This window comes from Oenanthe melanoleuca, chromosome 13, assembly GCF_029582105.1.
Source record: "Oenanthe melanoleuca isolate GR-GAL-2019-014 chromosome 13, OMel1.0, whole genome shotgun sequence".
Classification (NCBI taxonomy): domain Eukaryota; kingdom Metazoa; phylum Chordata; class Aves; order Passeriformes; family Muscicapidae; genus Oenanthe; species Oenanthe melanoleuca.
The window spans coordinates 4,218,806-4,239,708 of record NC_079347.1 but is presented as its reverse complement, the minus strand read 5'-3'; the positions used below and the strand labels follow the sequence as shown (position 1 = coordinate 4,239,708).

General features: G+C 55.1%; 3 protein-coding genes across 4 annotated transcripts; 2 read left to right on the top strand and 1 right to left on the bottom strand.

Annotated features, from left to right (window-relative positions):
• The first annotated feature begins 672 nt into the window (after positions 1 to 672).
• GRPEL2 (GrpE like 2, mitochondrial) lies at positions 673 to 11,585 on the top strand. 2 transcript variants are annotated; one of them, XM_056502653.1, is made up of 5 exons: positions 677 to 1,365; positions 4,651 to 4,819; positions 5,877 to 5,958; positions 7,845 to 8,046; positions 9,056 to 11,585. In XM_056502653.1, exons 1-5 carry the CDS (start codon positions 1,298 to 1,300, stop codon positions 9,162 to 9,164), a joined length of 630 nt encoding a protein of 209 aa, XP_056358628.1. In that variant the 5' UTR covers positions 677 to 1,297; the 3' UTR covers positions 9,165 to 11,585. The 2 variants fall into 2 exon arrangements, with proteins under 2 accessions (XP_056358625.1, XP_056358628.1); XM_056502650.1 differs by having other exon boundaries at positions 673 to 1,365; positions 7,845 to 11,585.
• A 1,911-nt stretch (positions 11,586 to 13,496) lies between these two features.
• Positions 13,497 to 16,575, top strand: PCYOX1L (prenylcysteine oxidase 1 like; the record flags this gene model as incomplete). The annotated part of the gene is made up of 6 exons (XM_056502681.1): positions 13,497 to 13,587; positions 13,964 to 14,170; positions 14,562 to 14,736; positions 14,817 to 15,028; positions 15,108 to 15,248; positions 15,775 to 16,575. Coding segments are annotated over 6 exons (1,485 nt in total), but the record flags the coding sequence as incomplete, so codon positions are not given.
• A 380-nt stretch (positions 16,576 to 16,955) lies between these two features.
• On the bottom strand, positions 16,956 to 20,070 carry IL17B (interleukin 17B). The gene is made up of 3 exons (XM_056502654.1): positions 19,249 to 20,070; positions 18,158 to 18,444; positions 16,956 to 17,772 (listed from the first exon to the last, which is right to left on the bottom strand). The coding sequence occupies exons 1-3, from the start codon at positions 19,267 to 19,269 to the stop codon at positions 17,517 to 17,519; spliced, it is 564 nt and encodes a 187-aa protein (XP_056358629.1). The 5' UTR covers positions 19,270 to 20,070; the 3' UTR covers positions 16,956 to 17,516.
• Between the last annotated feature and the right edge of the window lie 833 nt (positions 20,071 to 20,903).

The following is a 20,903-nucleotide window of genomic DNA, read 5'->3' as shown; positions in this document are numbered from 1 at the left end:
AGGCTCTAAACCTTGGACACTTCCAGGGATCCAGGGACAGCCACAGCTTCTCTGGGCACCCTGTTCCGGAGCCTCAGCATCATCACAGGGAAGAATTCCTTCCCAATCTCCTATCTAACCCTGCCCTCTGGCAGTTTGAAGCCGTTCCCCCTCATCCTTCACACGGGGTAGCCCACAATTGTCGGCAGCTTTGGCCAAGGTTTTGGTTGATGTTTGTTCACCACGGGTAAGGAACACTCGCAGTCTCAGTCCTTTCCTGAACTAGAGGTGAAACCTCTTCTGTTATCACCCCTTAACCCGCCCTGCCAGCATCAGGAGCTGTGTCTTGGGGTGACCTGAGCTGTGTCCGGCTCTGAGCCCTGTGGGGACAGAGCTGTGTGCCCATGTCCGAGCCAGGGGGACTGGAGTTGTGTTCAGGTGTCCAGGTCCAGACTGTTGGGGACAGGACCAGGTCCGAGTCCCAGGGGCATGGAGCTGTGTCCAGGGCTGAGCTCCAGGGAACAGTGCTGGGTGTCCAGGTCTGATCCTTGGCACACCGGAGCTCAGTCCAGGGACACACCCGGGGGATGTGGGACACACCTGGGGACACTCACAGGGAATCCTGGTGTCACTGCGCTGGGTGGTGACAGCGTCACGCTGCTCCACACCTGGCTAAGGACACCTTGGAGGACACACAAGTCCCACACCTGCCCCTGTCTAACCGTCCCCTCAGAATGACCACGGTGGCCATGGGCCACCTGTCCGGCTCCCAGTCCCGGGAGACGGTGCCGCGTGTCCAGGTCCGAGTTTTGGAGCACATGAACTGTGTCCGGAATCAAACCCCAGAATCCCGGTCCCTTCTGCCCGGAGCCGAGTCCCGGCACCCCGGAGCGGCGTGTGCGGCGGCGGCGGGCGGAGCATCCCCCTCACGCCCTCCTTCCCTTCCCGCCTTCAGCCCGCTCGCAGGGCCCTGTGGGAGTTGTAGTTCCGACTTCCCCTCATCCCTCAGCCCGCTCGCATGGTCTTGTGGGAGTTGTAGTTCTGACTTCTCATCATCCCTCATCCCCCATCCCGCTCGCAGGGCAGTGTGGAGCTGTAGTTCCGCGCTGACACAGGCTCATCGCCGCCTTCCCCTCATCCCTCATCCCGCTCGCAGGGCAGTGTGGAGCTGTAGTTCCGCACTGACACGGGCCCATCCCCGCCTTCCCCTCATCCCTCATCCCGCTCGCAGGGCCGTGTGGGAGTTGTAGTTCCGCCCTGACGCGGGCTCATCGCGGCTGCCGCCTCCTCGCCGCTCCCGGCCGGTCCGCGCGGGGCCATGGCCGCCCGCTCCCTGCGGCGCCTCAGGGCGCTGCTGCCCGAGGCCGGTAAAGCGGGCACAGGCAGGTACGTGGGGCGGGTGGGACCGGGCAGCGGGGACAGAGGTGGCCCGGAGCCGCGGGGGTGTCGGGGACAGACGTGGCAGCGCCGCGGGGCCGGGCCCGGGCGGGCGCCGCGCCGGGAGCGGATCCAGAGCCAGAGCCGGACCCCAGCCACAACCTTGGCTCGGATCTGGACCCCGATCCGAGTCCACAGCCAGACCTGGACCCCAAACCGAACCCACAGCCAGACCCCGATCCTATTCCATAGCCAGACTCCGATCCCGAACCTTCAGCCAGACCCAGACCCCAGACCGAACCCACAGCCAGATCCCAACCCTATTCCATAGCCAGACCCCGATCCCGAGCCCACAGCCAGACCCGGACCCCAAACCGAATCCACAGCAGATCCCAACCCATCTCTATCCTCTCCCCCGCTCTTCCCATCTCACCCCCAAAACCCCACATTGCCGTTCTCTGCTCCTCACGATAACCCCCGGTAACAAAGCTCTTTTGCCTGGAAAAGTGATTTTTTTGGGGCCGTAAATTAATGTTAATTTTTAAGGCAAAGCTTTTCCGCGTTCGGTAAGTCACTTTGGGAGGTGGTTTCCTGCCGCTGTGGGTGGGTTCTGGGTCTCGCCCGGCTGAGCCATCATTAATTACGGGTTTAATGTGCTGCTCGGGTTTTGGTTTTGGTGGTAAGGCAGAACATGTGCTATCAGTGTGATTTGGGTGGTCGCAGGAAGAGAATCCATTTTATTCTGTCAATATTAAGACAGAGGAACAGTGTCCACTCATGCTTTTCTACATCATGGAATACGGCTTAAAAAAGAGAAACCCATAAAGGTGCTTTGGTTATTTGAGTGAACTGTGGCCAGGTGAAAAGAAAAAAAGCCAAAATGCTGTTAATTTTTTTTTTTCTTGTGTCTAGAAGAGAAACATCACCAAAAGACTATTTAAATGTAATTTAATAAACCTGCAGCACATCACAGAGGCAGCTGTGTTTGGGACTAAATGTAGATGCATGTCAGGAAATTCTCCCCCTTATGTGGGTGTGCTTTGCCCCCCTAAAACAGGTGCAGTGAGTCTTTCACCATCTTTGGATACTGTCAGAGAGCTTTAGGTCTTTGTTACATCCTGGCACTCGAGGTGAGGCCACCCCAGTGCAGAGCAGAGCGGGACAGTCCCCTCCTTGCCCTGGATTATCTCCGGAGTCACTCCCTGATGAAACAGCACAGAGGAATTGGCAGTAATTAGATTTCCTCCAAAGCAGTGCAGATGTTTCTGTGTGTCTCAGCACTCCAGTGCTTTGTCATGAGTGATTTGGGAGTGTTCCAGAGGGGTGGGGAAGGACCCTTGCAGTTCAGAGAGAGCTGATTGTCGCTTTTTAGGATGCTCCAGAAAGAGGTGACACCGCTGTACCTCTGACCAGAAACCCCCTCTCATCACTGAAATATTCATCTTGAAGGACAATTGGCTTAAGCCATATGGCTGCAATCAGCTTCTCTGCTCTTCCTTATCTCTTTGGCTCTTTGTGACATGGCTTTGTAAATCCTTCTGTGACACCAGTTTGTGTGACCCCTTCACACGCACCCCGCGGCTTCCACGTGTCTGTCCCTTCAGGATGTGTCAGCTTCCTCCCGTGGGATCCATGCCTATTTTTAGGGCAGCTGTGATCAAACCAGCCTTTAGAAGATGCAGCCCAGTCAGTGGACAGCCTGGAAATATCTCCTGCCACTTGCTGGGGAGGATTCCTTTCATCCTGCAGGAAGGAGTAAATTGAGCTGCATTTTCAACCCTGCATAACAAACCCCAAGAATTCCCTTTGGAGTCAGGCTGGGATTTCTTGGCCATAACTTTTCCAGGCAGCAGGTGACAGCCAGGGCACGGGGGGAGCTCTGGGATTTGGGATTTGGGTTGAGAGGCTGCAGAGAGGAGTCCATGCAGGCAGCTCCCTGCTCCACGTAGGCAGCTGGGACTGGCTCCTCCATGCCCCTCTCCCACGCAGAACACACCCATCCCTGCACTGCAACCACTGGCAGAGGGAAATACCTCACCAGCTTTGCCTTCTTGGCTGCAGAGGAGTTCACTGAGCTGCACTGCCTATTTTTAAAACACAGAAGTTTCACCTCTGAGGGGCCCAGTGAAATTTCTCAGCTGTGTTTCAGGTTCTTTGGTCCATCTGTGGCATGGCTGATTTCCATCCCTGCAGTTCTTTGAAATGAAATGTGAGATGATAAAGGATAAAGCTTGTAGCTGGTGCTTCCCATGGACATTTTTATGTGCAAAGAAAGCCTCAGATTGAGTTTTTTGAAGGCTTGGTGAAGGGGTCCTGCTCTCTCCACCCCTATAGTTTAATCTACTTTTAAAGTGCTGTTAATCAGTCAATAAAATAAATGTGACAGGAAACTTAAACATCATTCAGGATGGGGTCTTGTGCCCCAAACAGCAGCCAGGGATGAAATGTGGGTTTTTTTTTTCCTGTTTTGGCATTCCTGGAACCCAGATGGTTCTTTAAAGATTGGTCTGAGTAACATCCTACTCCAGAGCAAGTTTAAGTAGAGAAAGCACTTCCAGGTTTGTATTTTGCACATGATTTGTTGAAAAGGAGTGATTTGACATACAGATGATGTTTTAAGTACCCACTTAATAAAAACTGCACATGCAAATGTCCTCAGGTGGGGAAAGGAAGTTTGTTATTAGTGCTGTGGGACATTTAACAACCTGGTATTAAGGATTTAAATTTAAATGAGGGAACATCTGGGCTGCTAAACACGGGGTGGGAGGAGATGCTGGTGGTCTTTGGGCAGATACAAATCTCTGGCAGGAATGAGCCCTGTCTAGGTTGGTTTGTAAAAGGAAGGAGGAGGGAGAGTGAAACATAATCAGGGAATCACAGGATTATTTATGATGGAAGAGACCAGGGAGCTGGTGGAAGTGTCCAGGGAATGACTGGATGTGGCACTGAGGGCCTTGGGCCTGTGACAAGGTGGGGATTGGGCACAGGTTGGACTTGGTGGTCTTGAAGGTATTTTCCAACCTCATTTATTCAGTGTTTCTGCAAAAATCTGACTCTTTTCAAGGTATGCCAAAGAAGTGGTGTAAAGCTTCCGTGTGCCATGTTAGTCTAAAATAAAATAATTTAAAAACACCTCTTTGTGTTTCTTTGCTGATTGTGTGTTTTCTGAAAAGAACTAAAATTGTGTCTAGAATCCTGTGTACCTCTTTTAAGAGAGCCTGCTTTTAATAATGACACTAATCTTGAATTCTCATTGACCCTGAAGTTAACTCAGCTTTGTTTCTTTGTCCCTAGTTTGTATTTCAGAGGGTCCCCCTGTGCTTTCAGCACTGCAGCTCAGCAGAGAAGTACAGGAGACGAGTGTGGCCCAGAGGAGCCCAGTGAGGAGCCCAAGCACCCCCTCTCTGACTGTGCCTTGGAGCACAAAGCCATCAAATTGGAGGAGCAGGTCCGAGATCTAACTGTGAGTCTGCTGGATGCCTTTGCTTCAGTCCTCTTGGTTTGGTCTGGTTTTCAGCCCTGGATTTTTCCCTAAATGCTGTGATACACACAGAGCAGCTGTGCCCTGAGTGTGAGGGTAAAATTCTACCTTGCCTTCCCCAAAACACCAACTGAGAGCAGCAGGGCACTGACTCTGTGATCCTGGCAGGAAAAGCTGTGTGCTGGAGCTGGTCACTTCTTGCACAGCCTTGTGGCAGTAGCTTTGTGCTGATTAGTGTCACATGTTGGCATAGAATCATGGAATATCCTGAATTTCCACAGCATCATCCAGTCCAGCTCCTGGCCCTGCACAGCCCCAAAATCCCATCCTGGGCATTCCTGGACCAGTGTCCAAACACTCCTGGAGCTCCGGCATTTCCTGGGGAGCCTGGGCAGGGTCCAGCACCTCTGGGGAAAGAAACCTTTCCCAAAATCCACCCTGAACCTCCCTGGCCCAGCTCCAGCCCTTCCCTGGTGCTGTCCCTGTCACTGTCACAGAGTTTGGAGCTGCAGACCCCAAGGAGTCTCCCCTGGGTCTCCTCCATCTGAACCATCCCAGTGCCCTCAGCTGCTCCTCCAGGCCTTTCACCATCCTCCTGCCCCTCCTTTGGACACTCCTTAATGACTTTATGTCACACTGGATCCAGATTATCCAAGAAGGGAAGTGCCCATGGAAATGAGGTTCTATATTGAAGAACACATGTGACTGAGGTGGGGATTAAATACCACAGCACTGGGGCTGTTCTGGAGATAATCACCCTGAGCACCCTGCACTGAGTGAGAAATGAGCTGTCAGAGCTGCCTGCTGGAGAAAGGAGCTCTCAGCAACAGCCTGACAGTGCCTGGCCAGGAATTCAGTCATTCAGTGCCCAGAGTATTTTTGGGTCTTCTGAGGGAGTTCATTTTTTGGTTAATCAATAGAACTTGGCTTTGTATGAAAATTCAGGAACCCAGCACAACCTTTTCTTTTTTTTCTGAGGGGTTTGCAGTGTGAGGAAGGGGTTTTCCTCCTGCTCTGATGTGTCCCTCTGTGCTTGCAGGAGAGGTACCGAAAAGCTTTGGCAGATTCCGAGAACGTCCGGAGGAGAACACAGAAGTTTGTGGAAGATGCCAAACTCTTTGGTGAGCAGAAGAGCTGTGCTTACTGCACTGGCCTGCCTGCCTGAGCAGAAAACATTGATCAGCAGCTTTTCTGTCCCCCTGTCCTGCCCTGCCTGATTTATTTTAAAGCCTTCTGTGATATTTAGCCTGAACTCTTGATATCTGGGCTTAATCACTATTTTTTCTTTGTGTCCAGCAGTGTCCTGTCCTATCAGGTTTACAGAATCACAGAATTGTGACTATTTTAAATAGTCCCAGTGCAGCTGAGTTTAATTCTGCTGACTTGGTTGAAAATGCAGGCTCTGCTGTGTGCTGAGGATTGGCTCTGGCAGGGTGTATTTTACACTCAGCTGTGTCATCAGGTTGTGATCTCCTTTACTATATTAACAGCCTCCTCTGCTTCAGTTCATTGGAGGTGGATGCATCCTGGGGCAGTAGTTGTCAATCTCTAGATTAGATGTTTAAAACCCCTAAAAGAAATATTTTAGCATCAGTAAAACGAGCTGGATTTGTAGCTTTGGCAGCAGAAGCAGGTGAAGGGGGAAGAAAGTGCTGTTCAGGCATTGCACTGTGCCAGAACCATCTCTGAGAATGAAAAACTGTTTTTGTCCTTAATGCATGAATTTCAAGAGATTAATTGTTAGCTAATTCTAACAGCCTTGAAATTAGAGCTGCTGTATTTTCTTACCTTCCACCCATGGTGCTAGAAAATGGCTGCTGAGACTGGGGATAATCAACAACAGCATGATTGATTTTGAGAGGGTTTTTTGAGCTCTTGGGATTTGATATGTGTTGCAGGAAGAAAAAATAAGTTCTTTGTTAGAAATTGCTCACAGAGTGAGACTTGAAGATCTGTAGATAAGAGGAACATCTGAAAGGAGATCATAGCAAGGTGGGGTTAGTCTCCTTTCCCAATTGATGAGAGGTAAGACAAGAGGAAACAGCCTCAGGCTTAGATTGGATTTTAGGAGAAATTTCTTGACTGAGAGTGTTGCCAAGCACTGGCACAGGGAAGAGGTGGGGACACCATCCCTGGAGGTGCTGAAGAGACTCAGTGACACAGTTTAGTGGTGGCCTTGGCAGTGCTGACTTGATGATCTTAAAGGTCTTGAGCAGCCTGAATGACTCTGATTCCGTGAAATGAGTGGCAATTTCTGGGCTTCAGTCTGCTCCTTTCTGCATCTCCTTCCTCTCCCTTTGTTCTGTGCCTGTTCACATGTACAGCTGCAGACAGCACCTGACTGTTGCCTCATTTTCTCTGTTTTCCTAATGTGTCATTCCACTCAGGGAGTTATGACATATATGGAACTGAGGGAGGCTGCTTTTCCTGGAATTTCTGCACTGTGCAAGAAACCACTGCTGGAAATGCAGCCAGTCTAACCCCATTTTTCTAATGACAAAACCTGCCTGGCTTTTCATGACCGACCCAGGGACCATTTTGGTCCAGTCCTTCCACAATGGTTTTAAGCTATGAATAAATTGGGGATTTTGTGCTTTTGAATAGCCATGCATTGTTTTTGCTTCCCCCCATTGTGTTTGTTCCCTGTGGAATGGGCATTTGTGTGACAAAATTATGTCAGTGGGACTGGGAACAGAGTCCTAAATGACAAATCTGAGCTGCAAAACACTGCTTGGAGTGAGACATTAATGCTCTGCTTTGTCAGGAGTAACAATTATATAAATGTTCATGGTATGGATGTGCATTTCCTGCATATACCTTGGTCTGAGGAGTCTTTAGATTACTCTTAATGCTGAAGCTTTGGTTCCAGGAATCAGAAGGCACCGCCTGCTCTCGCTCGATTAACTTCAAATCAATGAGCAGCTTTAAAGCTGCCTTCAAACCACTGTGACTTTGTCCTTGCTACTGGAGCTCTGGATGCTCTGTAAGCTTAATTTCCTTCCTGCAGGGATCCAGAGTTTCTGCAGGGACCTGGTAGAGGTAGCAGACATCCTGGAGAAGACAGCCGAGAGCGCTGCGGGCCAGGCGGAGCCCAGCGATCCCAACCCCACCCTGAAGAAAATCTACGAGGGCCTCTCCCTGATCGAGGCCAAGCTGCAGAGTGTCTTTGCCAAGCATGGCCTGCAGAAGATGAACCCTGTGGGGGGCAGGTACGACCCCTATGACCACGAGATCATCTGCCACGTGCCAGCCGAGGGCATGCAGCCCGGCACGGTGGCGCTGGTGACGCAGGACGGCTACAAACTGCACGGCCGCACCATCAGGCACGCGCTGGTCGGCGTGGCCGTGGAGGCACACCAGTGATGTGCCTTCAGCTGCTCCAGCTGGGACCTGGCTGAGCTGGGGACAGTCACAGCTGCATGTGTTTACTTATTTATTGAGCTGGGTTTGTGTCGTGGCACGGTTTCGGGGTCGCCGTTGGTTCTGAGGTACTTGTGTATTTAATAATGCTAAATGGAGGCTGTGGAGTAGCAGTAGGAGTGCTGCTGTCAGAAATGTGCAGCCCCTTTCTCTGCTCAGTTCTCCATGAAGGTTTGTATGGAGAAGAGAGAAGAGAAAGGGAAATCTCTTCTTGTCTCTCTGTTCCATCTCTGAGGGAGACTCCTGCAGTGGCGTCCAGGAACTTCTCTGCTTCACTTCCCACAGCTGTATTAAAGGACTGTAATAATACTGACCTACCTCACAAGGATGTGGTGAGGCTTTTCATGTGCAAAGCACTGGGAAAAGTCCAGAGGGATGGATGAGTATTATTATCACCTGGATTTGATGTCTTCCCTTGTCCCCAGACCCTTGGATGGGGTGAAGATGATCACTTGAAATGACATTTAGGGGCAGCTTTTTCTTACATTGCTTCAGGAAAACAATCTGGAATTCATGGAATCTCTGTTGTACTAGAGTTGAAGGGAGATGAGGGTTTAAAAAGAATTCAGTTGTTCAGTCACACTAATGTTAATAACCCTTCTCCAGGTAAAATTCCAGCTTGACTCCTGGTTCCCAAAGGTAAAACAGGGAATGGTGATTTGTGCTGGAGCCACAAAACTGTCCTCACATCTCTTAATCTCCAACCTAAATGTATGTTTTAGAGGAGAGCAATTTCTCTTCCCTGATGGGTATTTGTGCAGCTTTCAAGCATGATAAACTATGTGCTCTTTATTGCAGCTGCTGGCAAAATGGAGCTGTGCCCTTAAGCAGGAAATCTGGACTGTTCTATTTTCTCAGCTCTCCAGTAGAGATCCTCAGATTACACCAACTTCCAATCCACTTCTGATCCTACTTTCAATGATCCTGGTAAATATTAAACCTTTTGGGCTTAAGGAGAAAAAAAATCTCTGCTCCAAAGTCTCAAGTGCCCTTGAAACAATTTTAGCAGCAGTGGCAAGAAAACAAGAGAAGCAGAAGGCTGAGGAAGTGAAAGCTGACCTCGAGCTGTCCTCCTGGTTGGAGGCATGTTGTTGTCACAGCACATATGTATTTCCCACTGGCCTTATTGCCTGGGAGTTCATTTATCTCAGCTGAAAGGATGCAGTCACTGAGGAGGATCAGAAGTTAACCCTTTGCAGAGCAGCAAGCAGTCAAATGACAGAAGAACAGATACAGCCACAAAACCAGGAATGGTTGGTTTTCAGGTTGTTTCTTACTGATTTGTTCATTCCTTCCTTTTTACTTTCTGGAATTGGTTCCATAACCTGACAAATGCACTTCCAAAAATGCTTTACTTAGAGTGGATGTCATCCCTGGTTTGGAAGAAAATTTCTTCTTCTCCCATTCATTTGCAGGCTTCAGCTGAAAAACCCTTTTGTGGTGGACTGCAAGATTGTCACAGCCTTTAATATTGACAGTCTTTCACCTGGGGAGACTGTGGGCAGTTAGTGGCTTGGCATCCCAGAAATTTAAGGAACCTGCACATTTCTAACCTGCTCCATGTAGTGGCAGCTGTGGTGTGGGTCTGTAGTGATCCTTTTTGGAATCTGGGTTTGTGCCTCTGTGCAGTAGGTTCTGTGGAGATTTCAGCCCTGAAACAGCACTTCTGGCAGCTTTAGATGATGGGAAAACCTCTTGTTCAGTTTCTTTTATTATTGTGTGTTTGGAAGTTTCAGAGATAAACAGGACTTTTATTCATTTGTGCTGAGCAGGTCACCAGGGTATGCTGTTTCTCCAGAGAAGAATGAGTAAGATATGAAATGTGGCTGTTCCTCCTCCATGGTGAGGAACCCATGTGCTCAGCTGGATGGAGCAGTGGGGTCTCTGCTGCCTCTGCAGCCCCTGCTGTATCAGCTGAGTCTTGCAGTGTCAGGGGAGAGCTGGGAACCAACTTTGAAAGTGAAACTTCAGTTGTAAGGAACCCAACAGAAGCACAGGTATTTTACACAAGGGACAGTTTTGTGTCACAGAGAGGCTGCAGCTGGGTGTGAGCAGGAGTGATGGGATCCAAATCCTTAAACTCACCCATGGAGCCACTGAACTGTGAAAAAAACGTTACAGCCACTCAGTCCAACTTGGGTTTGCCAGCTCTGCCTGTCTCCTCAGCCAGTGCTCACCCACTTCTGCCTTAAGGAAATACCCTAAAATGCACTCCAGACCTTCTGTCTGTACTGAGGGATGATTTATTCAGCTTCATGTCTGGCTCTGCTCTCTCTGAGGCTCTGCAGTGTGGCTACAGCAGGGGTCTGAGGGATGCAGCCCTTCCCACCCTCACAGAGGCCCTGCTTAATTTGGGCCAAGTTCTTCTCCCAGTCAAACCTACGAAATTTCTACAGGATTCTGTCAGGTTTAATGATTCCTGTGAAATTGAGCCAATGCTGAGAGACTCACAGATGTTACCAAAGAGATAAATCCTGTAGCTGTTGTTAGTCCCAGTTTCTGCTTCCTTTGAAAGGTGAAGTGAAAATGAAATAACCAAACCTGGATTCCATCACAGAATCCAGATTTCCCCGGTAAATTTTGATTCTTTTGCCTTTCAAGCACACTTAATGATTTTTTTTTTTTTTTTTTTGTCCTGGATGAGATTGTGGAAGGGTGAGTTGAATTTCTCCTTAGTTCTTGCTGCCTTTTCTGCCCTGTTTCTATAACTCCTGCAGGGAGGGGACTGACCCATGAGCTGCTTCTCTGCAGTCTCTTTATCCAGTGACTGTTGAATAAAACACAGAAATACATGAACAGGGCAGGAATAGCAGAGTAGAGGAAATGTCATGTACCTTTTAGCCATTTCCACATCTGGACAAGTCTCCAGTGACACTGTCATGAGCATGGCAAGATCTGAACTCTCACCAGGAGCAGTGCAGAATGAAATGTTGGAAGAGCTGTGATCACTAACAGCTCTTAGCAGTCCCTTAATTAAAAAAAAAAAAAAAAAAAAAAAAGTATTTAAGTTTTATATTGTGAATACTGTAGTATTTTTTTATTTTAAAACTTGAGGTGTTTTGATATTACTTGCAAAGTCAAACAAACAAAGTGTTGCTAATCTCCAAAAATCTAAGGCCATTGAGGTGGGAGAAAAACATGTATATATTGTATTTTTTGTGTGTTTCTGTGTTCTTTGTGTACCCAAAGGTTCTGGCTGTATGAAAGAGACATGTGGGAACAGTGCAAGGAATTGACAAGGACATTGGAGTTGATGTTGGAAATGGCTGATTTCCTTTACATGTCCAGATACTGTCCATTTGCTAATAAAACAGAAGAATTGCAGTGACTTCTCTTGCCTTTTTCCCTGCCCCAAACTGCTGCTCATTCCAACTCCAGCCAGCTGGGACTTCACATTGGCAGGTTTCTTGCTGTTCCTGATCCCATTGTCTGTGAAAAGGCCACAGCAGCATTTGGCTGAACATTTTATTAACGATGCTTTAGGAGGACTCCCAGAAATGCTCACACACAGGGTTGATGTCAGTGATTTCTGCACTGATAACCTGCCCAAGTATGTCAGTTCATGCTATTTCCACACTTTCTCCTGTGTCTGTTCCTGGATGACTGTGGAGAGAAATGTTTTCTGCCAGCCTCTGGTGGTGGTTGGTTCAGCAGAGTTCTGCCAACAGCTGAAATTTGGATATCTGGGTTTATCTTTGCTTGGTTCTGCTGCCTGTTTGTGCTGTGCAGCAGTGCAGTTAAGAGTGGGTTAATTTACAGGGTGCACTCACACTGTGGTACCCACAGGCAGGCTGTGATTTTGGGGATTTGTGGGAGAAAAGACGAGGCTTTCTCTCTAAGGGTGTGTTTGTAACAGATTTCACTCTTCAAAAACAGCTGGGCCTCCATTCCTGCTTTTGCCGTGCGTGGGTTGGGCCTTGTTCTCCCGGAGCTCTGGATGCCCCCGGGCACTTCTCCCTGCAATAAAAAGCATTTGCAAAAGACCATTTACAAATAGCCTTTATGAGGGTGAGATCAATATTTCCGTGCTAAAGATCTGCCAGCAAAGCCAGCCCCGATGCAGGGGTGATGGCCCATTACAGGGGCTTTTCCTCATCCTGCTGAAATGCACAGGCATTGTTTGGTGTAACCACCCCAGCCCAGGAAATCCTGCCGCTGCATTAGGCAATTTCTGGCTCTGCTGGTTTTTCTCTGCAGCAACAGTGAGAGTTGGGAGTTCTCAAAGCACCGTCTGCAGAAAAGCCTCGGAGCTTGGGGCAAAGCATTTTGCTTATAGCATGATATTCCAGAACTTGTGGAAGCTGGGTGGGGACTGGGAGCAGTGCTGACCTGCCTGGGAGCCCTGCTGTGTGCACAGCACATTTCTGGTCGCCCACAGCCCTGGGGAAGTCAGGCTGGTTAAGTAAGAGCTTGTTAAAAGCTGCAAAGATATTTGTGTGCTGTGTTTTGAGCTGCTCAAGATCAAAATCCCAAATCCCCCTCTCAGTGGGATTCTGCCCATTGTGAGGGGGAGCTGAGCAAGGGTAATTTTTGTCTGTGCTCCCTGTGCAGGAAGTCTGGAGTGGCTCCTGGCTGGGGAAAGGAAGGGGCCTGTGCTTGTGTTGTGTTTCCCGGAGACAAAGTTCAAGTGGTAGATTCTCAAACAAAATTCTGTCCCTTGGTAAGGAGCCAGCCCTGGGCTGGAGCAGGCTCTGGCTCTGTAATTACACGTCCAACCTGTTGGAGAATTTTTTGCTCAGCCTTTGTAATCCGAGTAGCAGCGGGCTCCCGTGGGGATGCCCTTGGCACAAACCTCTCGCTGTCAGGCACCTTATTTTGCCCAGGGCAGAAAGTCCGAGACGGAAAGCCTGAAACGCCCTTTCTGCTGCATGAGGCAGGCAGGACCCAGCAACTCGCATCTCTGTGACCATCACAGGGGGCACAGGCAATCGGCGGTGCTACCGGGGCAGCTCGGGGCTGCTTCCCGCCGTGAGATGCGTGTGAGGAGCAGCGGGATGCTCGCACCGCGCGTGGGTTCCAGCACCGCCATCCCCTCGGTGCCGCCTCTCCGGGCCGTGCGGGGCTCGGGGCGGGGCGGGGGGCGCGGGGGCCGAGCCTGCGGGAGGGGCGGGCCGGGGCGGGCGCTGCCGGCCCCGCTCTGCTCGGCTCGGCTCCGCTCGCCATGGCCCCGCCGCCCGCCGCGCTGCCGCTGCCGCTGCCGCTGCCGCTGCCGCTGCCGCTGCCGCTGCCGCTGCCGCTGCCGCTGCCGCTGCCGCTGCTGCCGGCCCTGGCCGCGCTGCTGGCCGCGCTCCCGGCCGCGCCCGCCGCCCGCGCCGCCCCGCGCTCCATCGGTACGCGGGGGGTGGCGGGGGTGGGCAACCAGGAGCTCACGGAGAGGGCCGGCAGCAGCGGGCCGGCAGCACCGGGCCGCCTCTCTGCCCCGCTGGGGCCGGCACAGAGCGTTCCGCACCCCTGCGCGGCGGAGGGGATGTGCACCCTATCCCCGCATCCCCATCCCCGCATCCCCATCCCCGCATCCCCATCCCCACATCCCCATCCCGCATCCCCATCCCGCATCCCCATTCTGGCATCTCCATCCCCGCGCATCCCCATCCCGCATCCCCATCCTGGCATCTCCATTCCTGTATCCCCATCCCCGCGCATCCCCGTTCCCCACCACGGCCCCGGGGCGCTGCTGACCCGGCCTCTCGCTGCTCTCGCCCGCAGCCGTGGTGGGCGCCGGGCTGGGGGGCTCGGCCGCCTCGTATTTCCTGCAGCAGCACTTCGGGCCGCAGGTGCAGCTGGACGTGTACGAGGCGGCGAGCGTGGGCGGGCGCCTGGCCACCGTCACCGTCAACAAGCAGCAGTATGAGAGCCGGGGAGCCTCCATCCACGCCCTCAGCCTCCACATGCAGGACTTCGTCAAGATCCTGGGTGAGACTGGGCGTCCCGGGGGACTGGGCACCCCCGGGGTCTGTGCTTAGGGTAGTGGGGAGGGTTTCTGCCAGCCCAGCTTGGCACTCCAGGCATGTGGTGATCCCCTTGCTGCCCGTGCACTCCTGCCCTGTTGTGCCTTGGAGAGAGAGAAATGGATGGGCTGGTCACCATCAGGGGGCCCTGGTGGAATTGGTGTTGGGGGTTGGTCACAAACTCCTCCCAGCAGCAGCTCCATGAGACACCATGATGTGGCTGGGAACCCATGCCTTGGGGTCTCTCATTCCTGATGCTCCTCCATGAGCATCTTTACCCATTTTCCTGCTGGGACATGTCCAGTGCTGGCCCTTCCCGGGAGGGACAGCCACACGTGGTCCCTGTGCTCCCACAGGCCTCAAGCACCGGCGGGAGGTGGCCGGGAAAAGCGCCATCTTCAGCGGGGAGCACTTCGTCCTGGAGGAGACCGACTGGTACCTGCTCAACCTCTTCCGCCTCTGGTGGCACTATGGCATCAGCTTCCTGCGCCTGCAGATGTGGGTGGAGGAGGTGATGGAGAAGTTCATGAGGTAGGAGAGCCCGTGGGGCTGGGGAGGGTTTCCCTGGCGCTGGGGTGTCACCTGCTGCCAGCTGCTGCCGTCCCCTCCAGGATCTACAAGTACCAGGCGCACGGCTACGCCTTCTCCAGCCTGGAGGAGCTGCTGCGCTCGCTGGGGGGCGAGGCCTTCGTCAACATGACCCAGCGCTCGGTGGCCGAGTCCCTGCTGGAGGTCGGTGTCACCCAGCGCTTCGTGGACGATGTCATCGCTGCCGTGCTGCGCTCCAGCTACGGCCAGTCCGTGCTGGTGCCCGCCTTCGCAGGTGAAGCCACCTCCTCCTGCTGTGTGACACCGCTCGGTGTCCCCAGGCTGTGGAGCCACCCTCCTCTTCCTCTCTGCAGGGGCCATGTCGCTGGCGGGAGCCCAGGGCAGCACCTGGGCGGTGGAAGGAGGGAATAAGCTGGTGTGTTCAGGTCTGCTGAAGCTGACCAAAGCCAATGTCATCTCAGCCAGGGTGACGGGCATCTCCCTGCACAGCTCAGGTGAGCCTGGGGACAGGGGTGGGAGGTTGGTGGTGGCAGCGTGGGAATGCTGTGGCTGGAGGGCATCCTGGTCCTGGTGAGGCATTTGGGAGAGGGCTTGAGGGTCTGCCCTTCTCCCTGTGTCTGATCCAGTGGGGACCCTGCAGCACCAACCTCAGCCCTGAGGTTGCCCTCCCTCCCTCCTGAGGTCCATCAGGTTCTCCTGTGACACCAGCCTGGTTGAAGGCTCGCTCCCCCTTCCACCACAGCAGAAGAATATCTGGGGTCCTGGGATGTGGGTTGTGTTTCCCCAGTCCTCTTTGTCCCCACTAGGCTAAGCTTCTCTGGAAACATTTTCTCAGAGTCTTAATGAAGCCTTTTTGCCACCTTAAGGCATCAGCAACTCATCCATAGCTATCAGGTGCTGTGGTCCAGCACTGGTGTGTGCTGGGGATGGAGGGGATGGAGGTCAGGTTGGAAGAAGGAGGGTCAGAGCAGCACTAACTGGTCTCAAGGCCTCTCCTGACTGTCCCCTGTCTCTTTTCAGAGGGGAGAGCCCTGTACCAGCTCCACTACGAGAGCAGCGAAGGCCAGGGCTCAGCTTTCTACGACATGGTGGTGGTGACAACTCCTCTGCACCCCAGCAGGAGCAACTTCACCTTCGAGAACTTCGACCCTCCCATCGCCGACTTCCCCGGCGCCTTCCAGCCCTCCGTCACCTCCGTGGTGCACGGCTACCTCAACTCCTCCTACTTCGGCTTCCCCGACCCCAAGCTGTTCCCTTTCACCAGCATCCTCACCACCGACACCCCCGACCTGTTCTTCCACGCCATGGACAACGTCTGCCCCGTCAACGTGTCGGCGGCGTTCCGGCGCAAGCAGCCGCAGGAGGCGGCCGTGTGGCGCGTGCTGTCCCGGCAGCCGCTGGACAAGCAGCAGCTCAAGACCCTCTTCAGGTCCTACTACTCGGTGCAGGTGGCCGAGTGGCAGAGCTACCCCCGCTACGACGCCGCCAGGGCGCTGCCGCCCGTCGTGCTGCACGACAGCCTCTTCTACCTCAGCGCTGTGGAGTGGCTGGCCAGCTCCATGGAGATGGTGGCCGTGGCTGCCAAGAACGTGGCCCTGCTGGCCTACAACCGCTGGCACCAGGAGCTGGAGAAGATCGACCAGAAGGACTTGATGCACAAGGTGAAGACGGAGCTGTGATGCCCGGCAGGGGTGGTGGGACAGGAGCTTGGGTGTGGGGTAGCCTAGGGGAGTATTTATTGCCTTGGGGAGGCCAGGGGGGCTGGGGGACAAGGGACAGTGTCCCAGTGACTTGAAGGCCTTCAGGAATACAGTTCCTGCCCAGTGTTGCTGTGTCTGTGCCGTGTGCCTCAGTTTGCCTGTTCCCAGGCTCAACTGGAAAGGAGCCTGTGCCTTCTCTTGAAAAAGGGTCACTGTGTTTGGGAGGGGTCTTGGGGGGCTTTCAGGACCCTGAGCTTCCCAGCTCCCAGCAGTCTCTCCTGCCTTCCTGGCTTTGCCCTTGGGAAACTCACAGGTAGGGCAGGAGATCCCACAGCCCCTCCTGTGCCTGGAGCCCAACCCTGCTCCTGTGCCCCAGGGATGCAGGAGGGCTGTCCCAGGTCCTGCCAGGTGCTCTGTGTTTCTAGGGGTGTCCAGGCCTGTGCTTGGGGAGCAGAAGAGCCTCAGTGGGAGAAGCTGGGCAGGGCAGAGGGGCAGCTCAGACCAGGGCCAGCAATGCACTTTATTGAGACCTCAGAAGATGCCCAAACCACCAGCAGCTCTCCCCACTCCTTGGACTGCCCAGCCTGGCACAGAGGAACTTGGGGGAGGGCAGGGGAGGGCTGGGGAGGACTGGAAAGGACTGGGAAGGACTGGGAAGGATGGGAGGGGGGAAGGACAACAGGGCAGGGTATTGCTGGAGCTGTTGCAGCAATGGAGCAAACAAAGGGAAGTGGGGACTTTGGGGAGGGAAGGGGCCTGGTCCTGGTCCTGATCCTCATCCTGCTCAGCCAGAGGGACCATGGCTCCCTGTCTCCCCCAGCCCATAGCCAAGCTCCTCCTGGGGGCTGGGGGCAGTCAGTGTCTGGGACTGGGTGACCCCAAGGCAGCTGCTGGAGCTGAGGCTGACAGTCTGCAGGGGAATTTTGAGGATCTCTTGCACAGGGACCTCCCCTCACCCCGATGCCCAGCCAGGTGGCCTCTCCCAAGGGCTGGGCAAGCCGGGGAAGCAAGAGCAAGCTGGTTAGACAGCCACAGGGAGCTGCAGGGGGAAGCTTGGCAGCCTCAGAAGATGCAGGTGCAGCCCACAGCGATGGTCTCCATCACCATCTGGTACTTCTTGTGGCACTTGTTGCCCGAGGGGCCGTGGGCCCGCGGGGCGGGGCGGGGGCAGAGGCGGCGGCGCACGGGCAGCCGGCTGTAGATGGGGATGCTGGCCATGCTGCGGTCCTCCTGCAGGGTGAAGGGGTTGATGCAGCCAGTGCACAGGCACCGGGCCTCGGGGATGTCTGCTGGGATCCGTGTGGAGTCGTGGTTTATCCTGGAGGGGAAGGAAAGCACAGCAAGGCTGGAGGGATGGTGATGGGGGCAGTGGGTGGAATGGGGTCTGCAGCACAGCCTCCAGCAGCCAGCACAGCCTGGGGACACTCGGGAAATGTGCACATGGAACCTGGGAAATGCCCTCATGGAACCAGCCCTGCAGCCCCAAGCTCTCCACCAGCACCCCACAGGGGTCCCATCCCTGGGGACACTCAGAGGGTTCCATCCCTGGGGACACTCAGGGGATCCCAGCCCTGGAGACACTCAGGGGGTCCCAGCCCTGGAGATACTCAGGGTGTCCCATCCCTGGGGACACTCAGGGACCTCAGCCTGCACTCCCAGCAGAGCCCCAAGGCTGTGCAATGTCGTGCTGGCCCCAAGCTCACCTGTAGGCCCAGGGGGACAGGCTCCTCCTGTTGGACCTCCAGAGCCTCAGGTTCAGCTGGCACTTGGTGTCCCCTGGCTCGGAGCCGTTCCTCAGCTGGCGCACCATGTCCTGGATGCTGTGCTCGTACTCTGCCATGCTGCTGTAGGGCTCATCGGGGGCCCAGGCCAGGCCAGGGGGGGCTGTGGGTGCCCGGGCCAGGCCCCTTCTCCTGCCCTTGGCTGCCCTGCTCTGGTCCTTGGCCTCGGGAACCAGCACCATGGCGAAGGTGAAGATGCAGAGGAGAAGCTGAGGAGGAAGGAGGATGGTGAGTGGCTGTTTGGGCTGCAGGACTGGCATGGCTCTGCTTCCTCCCAGGGGTCACCAGGTGATGGCAGGACCACATTGACCTGGGGGTGGCACATACAATGCCCAAAGGCAGTGCTGGCCTGCAGGTGAGAAACACCTGAGTGCAGTTTGCAGTTGTGGTGGGCACACGGTCATGATGAGCTGATGTGTCTCTGCCCCTCACCCTGCTTGCAGCTGGCATTTCCTGCTGCCCAAACTGTCCCTGCCCGAGCTGTGCCCGGTCCCCTCACTGCCCAGCTGTGTCATCTCACAGGGAGGGACCCAGCTGGGGCTGTACCTGGGCAGCCTCTGCTTTAAAAGGAGCCTTACAGAGATGAGACAGTCAAGAATGGGATCTTTATCCAAACCCTCCTCTCCCTCCCTCTGTGCTTTGAGGACAGAGAGAGAAAAGATGTTTTCTTCCTTCCCTTCTCCCTCCAGCCTCTCCGGGCTGAGCAGCCCTGTGCTGCCACCCGGCATGCTGCCCAGCAGGGAACAAAGTTGCTTTCTGTAGTCCTGCTCCCTGCTTTTCTCATCCCTGCAGTGGCCCAGGCAGCCCCAGACCCTGCTCTGGGGCAGGCAGGGCTCGGCCAGGGCTGTTCTCCCCGGCTGGAGCCGGACTGTCCGGCTGGCCTGGCGTGGCTTTGCTCTCCCAGGCTGCTGCATCCTCACCCTGGCAGAGCACAGCAAATAACCCCAGGTAAACAAGCATGCAAATAATTCTCTTAGAGAAGGAAAACGAGGAGCAAGCCCTGAGCTACCTACCAGGTTTGGAGCCCTCTCCATGGCCGCTGTCCTGCCGTGTGGCCGGTCCCTGCGAGCCAGGCAGCTAAAAAGGGAAAGCCCCAGCCCCTGGCTGTGCCCAGCCAGAGGTGTGTCCGGTCCCCAAGGTGCCAGGGAGCCTCGCAGCAGACAGGGCAGGGGGCCAGCGTGGTCTGGGACTCGGCCACCCGTCGCCGCCCCAGGCGCTGGCTCCCTGGTGGTGGCGACTGTGGTCAGCGGCGGGTCCCCTCCGGAGCAGGCAGCCCTGAGGGGCTCTCTTGGCAATAACAGCTCTGGGAGGAGGTTTGGGCTCTGTTGGTGTCACCAGCACGGTCACAGCCCTGGCAGAGCTGCAAGGGCACGGCTGATGGGCTGGCAGAGCAGGGGCTCTCAGGAGGAGCAGGGGTGGCTGTGTCCTGCACGGTGAGCAGGTGACCTGGGGCTGAGAGCCCACTGTCACCTGTGTGCCACCACCAGCTGTCCCCAGGAGCCCCCAGACCGTTCTGATGGTATCCCTGTACCCCGTGTCAGTCTGTCCCCAAACCCTTCCCCTTCTGTCCTCCAGCTGCTGCCACGGGGACACAGCAGCTGTGCCCGCAGCTGGCCGTGGCTCTGCGGGGTGCTGGGTGTCGGTGGGTGCTGCTCTGTCCCCCCAGAGCCAAGCACCGCGGGGTGCAGGGTGCTGCGGTGGGGGGAAATGAGGCACGGGGGTGCTGGCTGTAATTCCCCGTCCTGGGGACAGGGAATGGCACTGCACCCCTGCTCTGCGCTGTCGCTGTCCCTGCGGTCAAGCGCCACGCGATGGTGCTGTCCGCCACCCGAGCGCTCCCAGCCCTCCGTCCTTCCCGTCCGCATCCCTCCTCCTCTCCATCCATCCCTCCCTGCATCCCTCTCTCCGCCCCTCCATCCCGCCCTCCATCCCTCCCTGCATCCCTCCGCCCCTCCATCCCTCCCTGCATCCCTCCCTGCATCCCTCCGCCCCTCCATCCCTCCCTGCATCCCTCCGCCCCTCCATCCCTCCCTGCATCCCTCCGCCCCTCCATCCCGCCTTCCATCCCTCCGCCCCCCATCCCTCCCTCCATCCCTCCGCCCCTCCATCCCGCCTTCCATCCCTCCGCCCCTCCATCCCGCCCTCCATCCCTCCCTGCATCCCTCCCCCCTCCATCCCTCCCTGCATCCCTCCTCCCCTCCATCCTGCCTTCCATCCCTCCGCCCCTCCATCCCTCCCTGCATCCCTCTCTCCTCCCCTCCAGCCCAGCCTCAGGCTGATGCCCGGCGCTGTTCCCCACGCTCCCGGGCTCTGTCCTGCTCCTTTGCTGGCAGCGCTGGATGTTTCTCTTCTCCTCCCGCCCCACTGTGCATCCCCAGGGATTTGAGCTTTGTAGGGCAGAGGGAAATTTCCACCTCCTTTTCCCAGTGCATGAGCTGTGCCTTTAGAAAACCCCATAAGCAGGGTAAAGATCTCTGCAGCCCCAGCTCAGGCTGTCCCCCTCCTCCTGCCAGCCCTGCTCCCAGCCCACGTTACCGTCCCCAAGGACAGCCCCAGCACAGCGTTTCAGAGGTTTGCTGTCCCCTGGGCTGAGATCTGAGCACCGAGTGTCCCGTTTGTCACCTCGGGACCTGCCAGAGGAGCCCTGCAACCACCTGCCTGTGCTTCA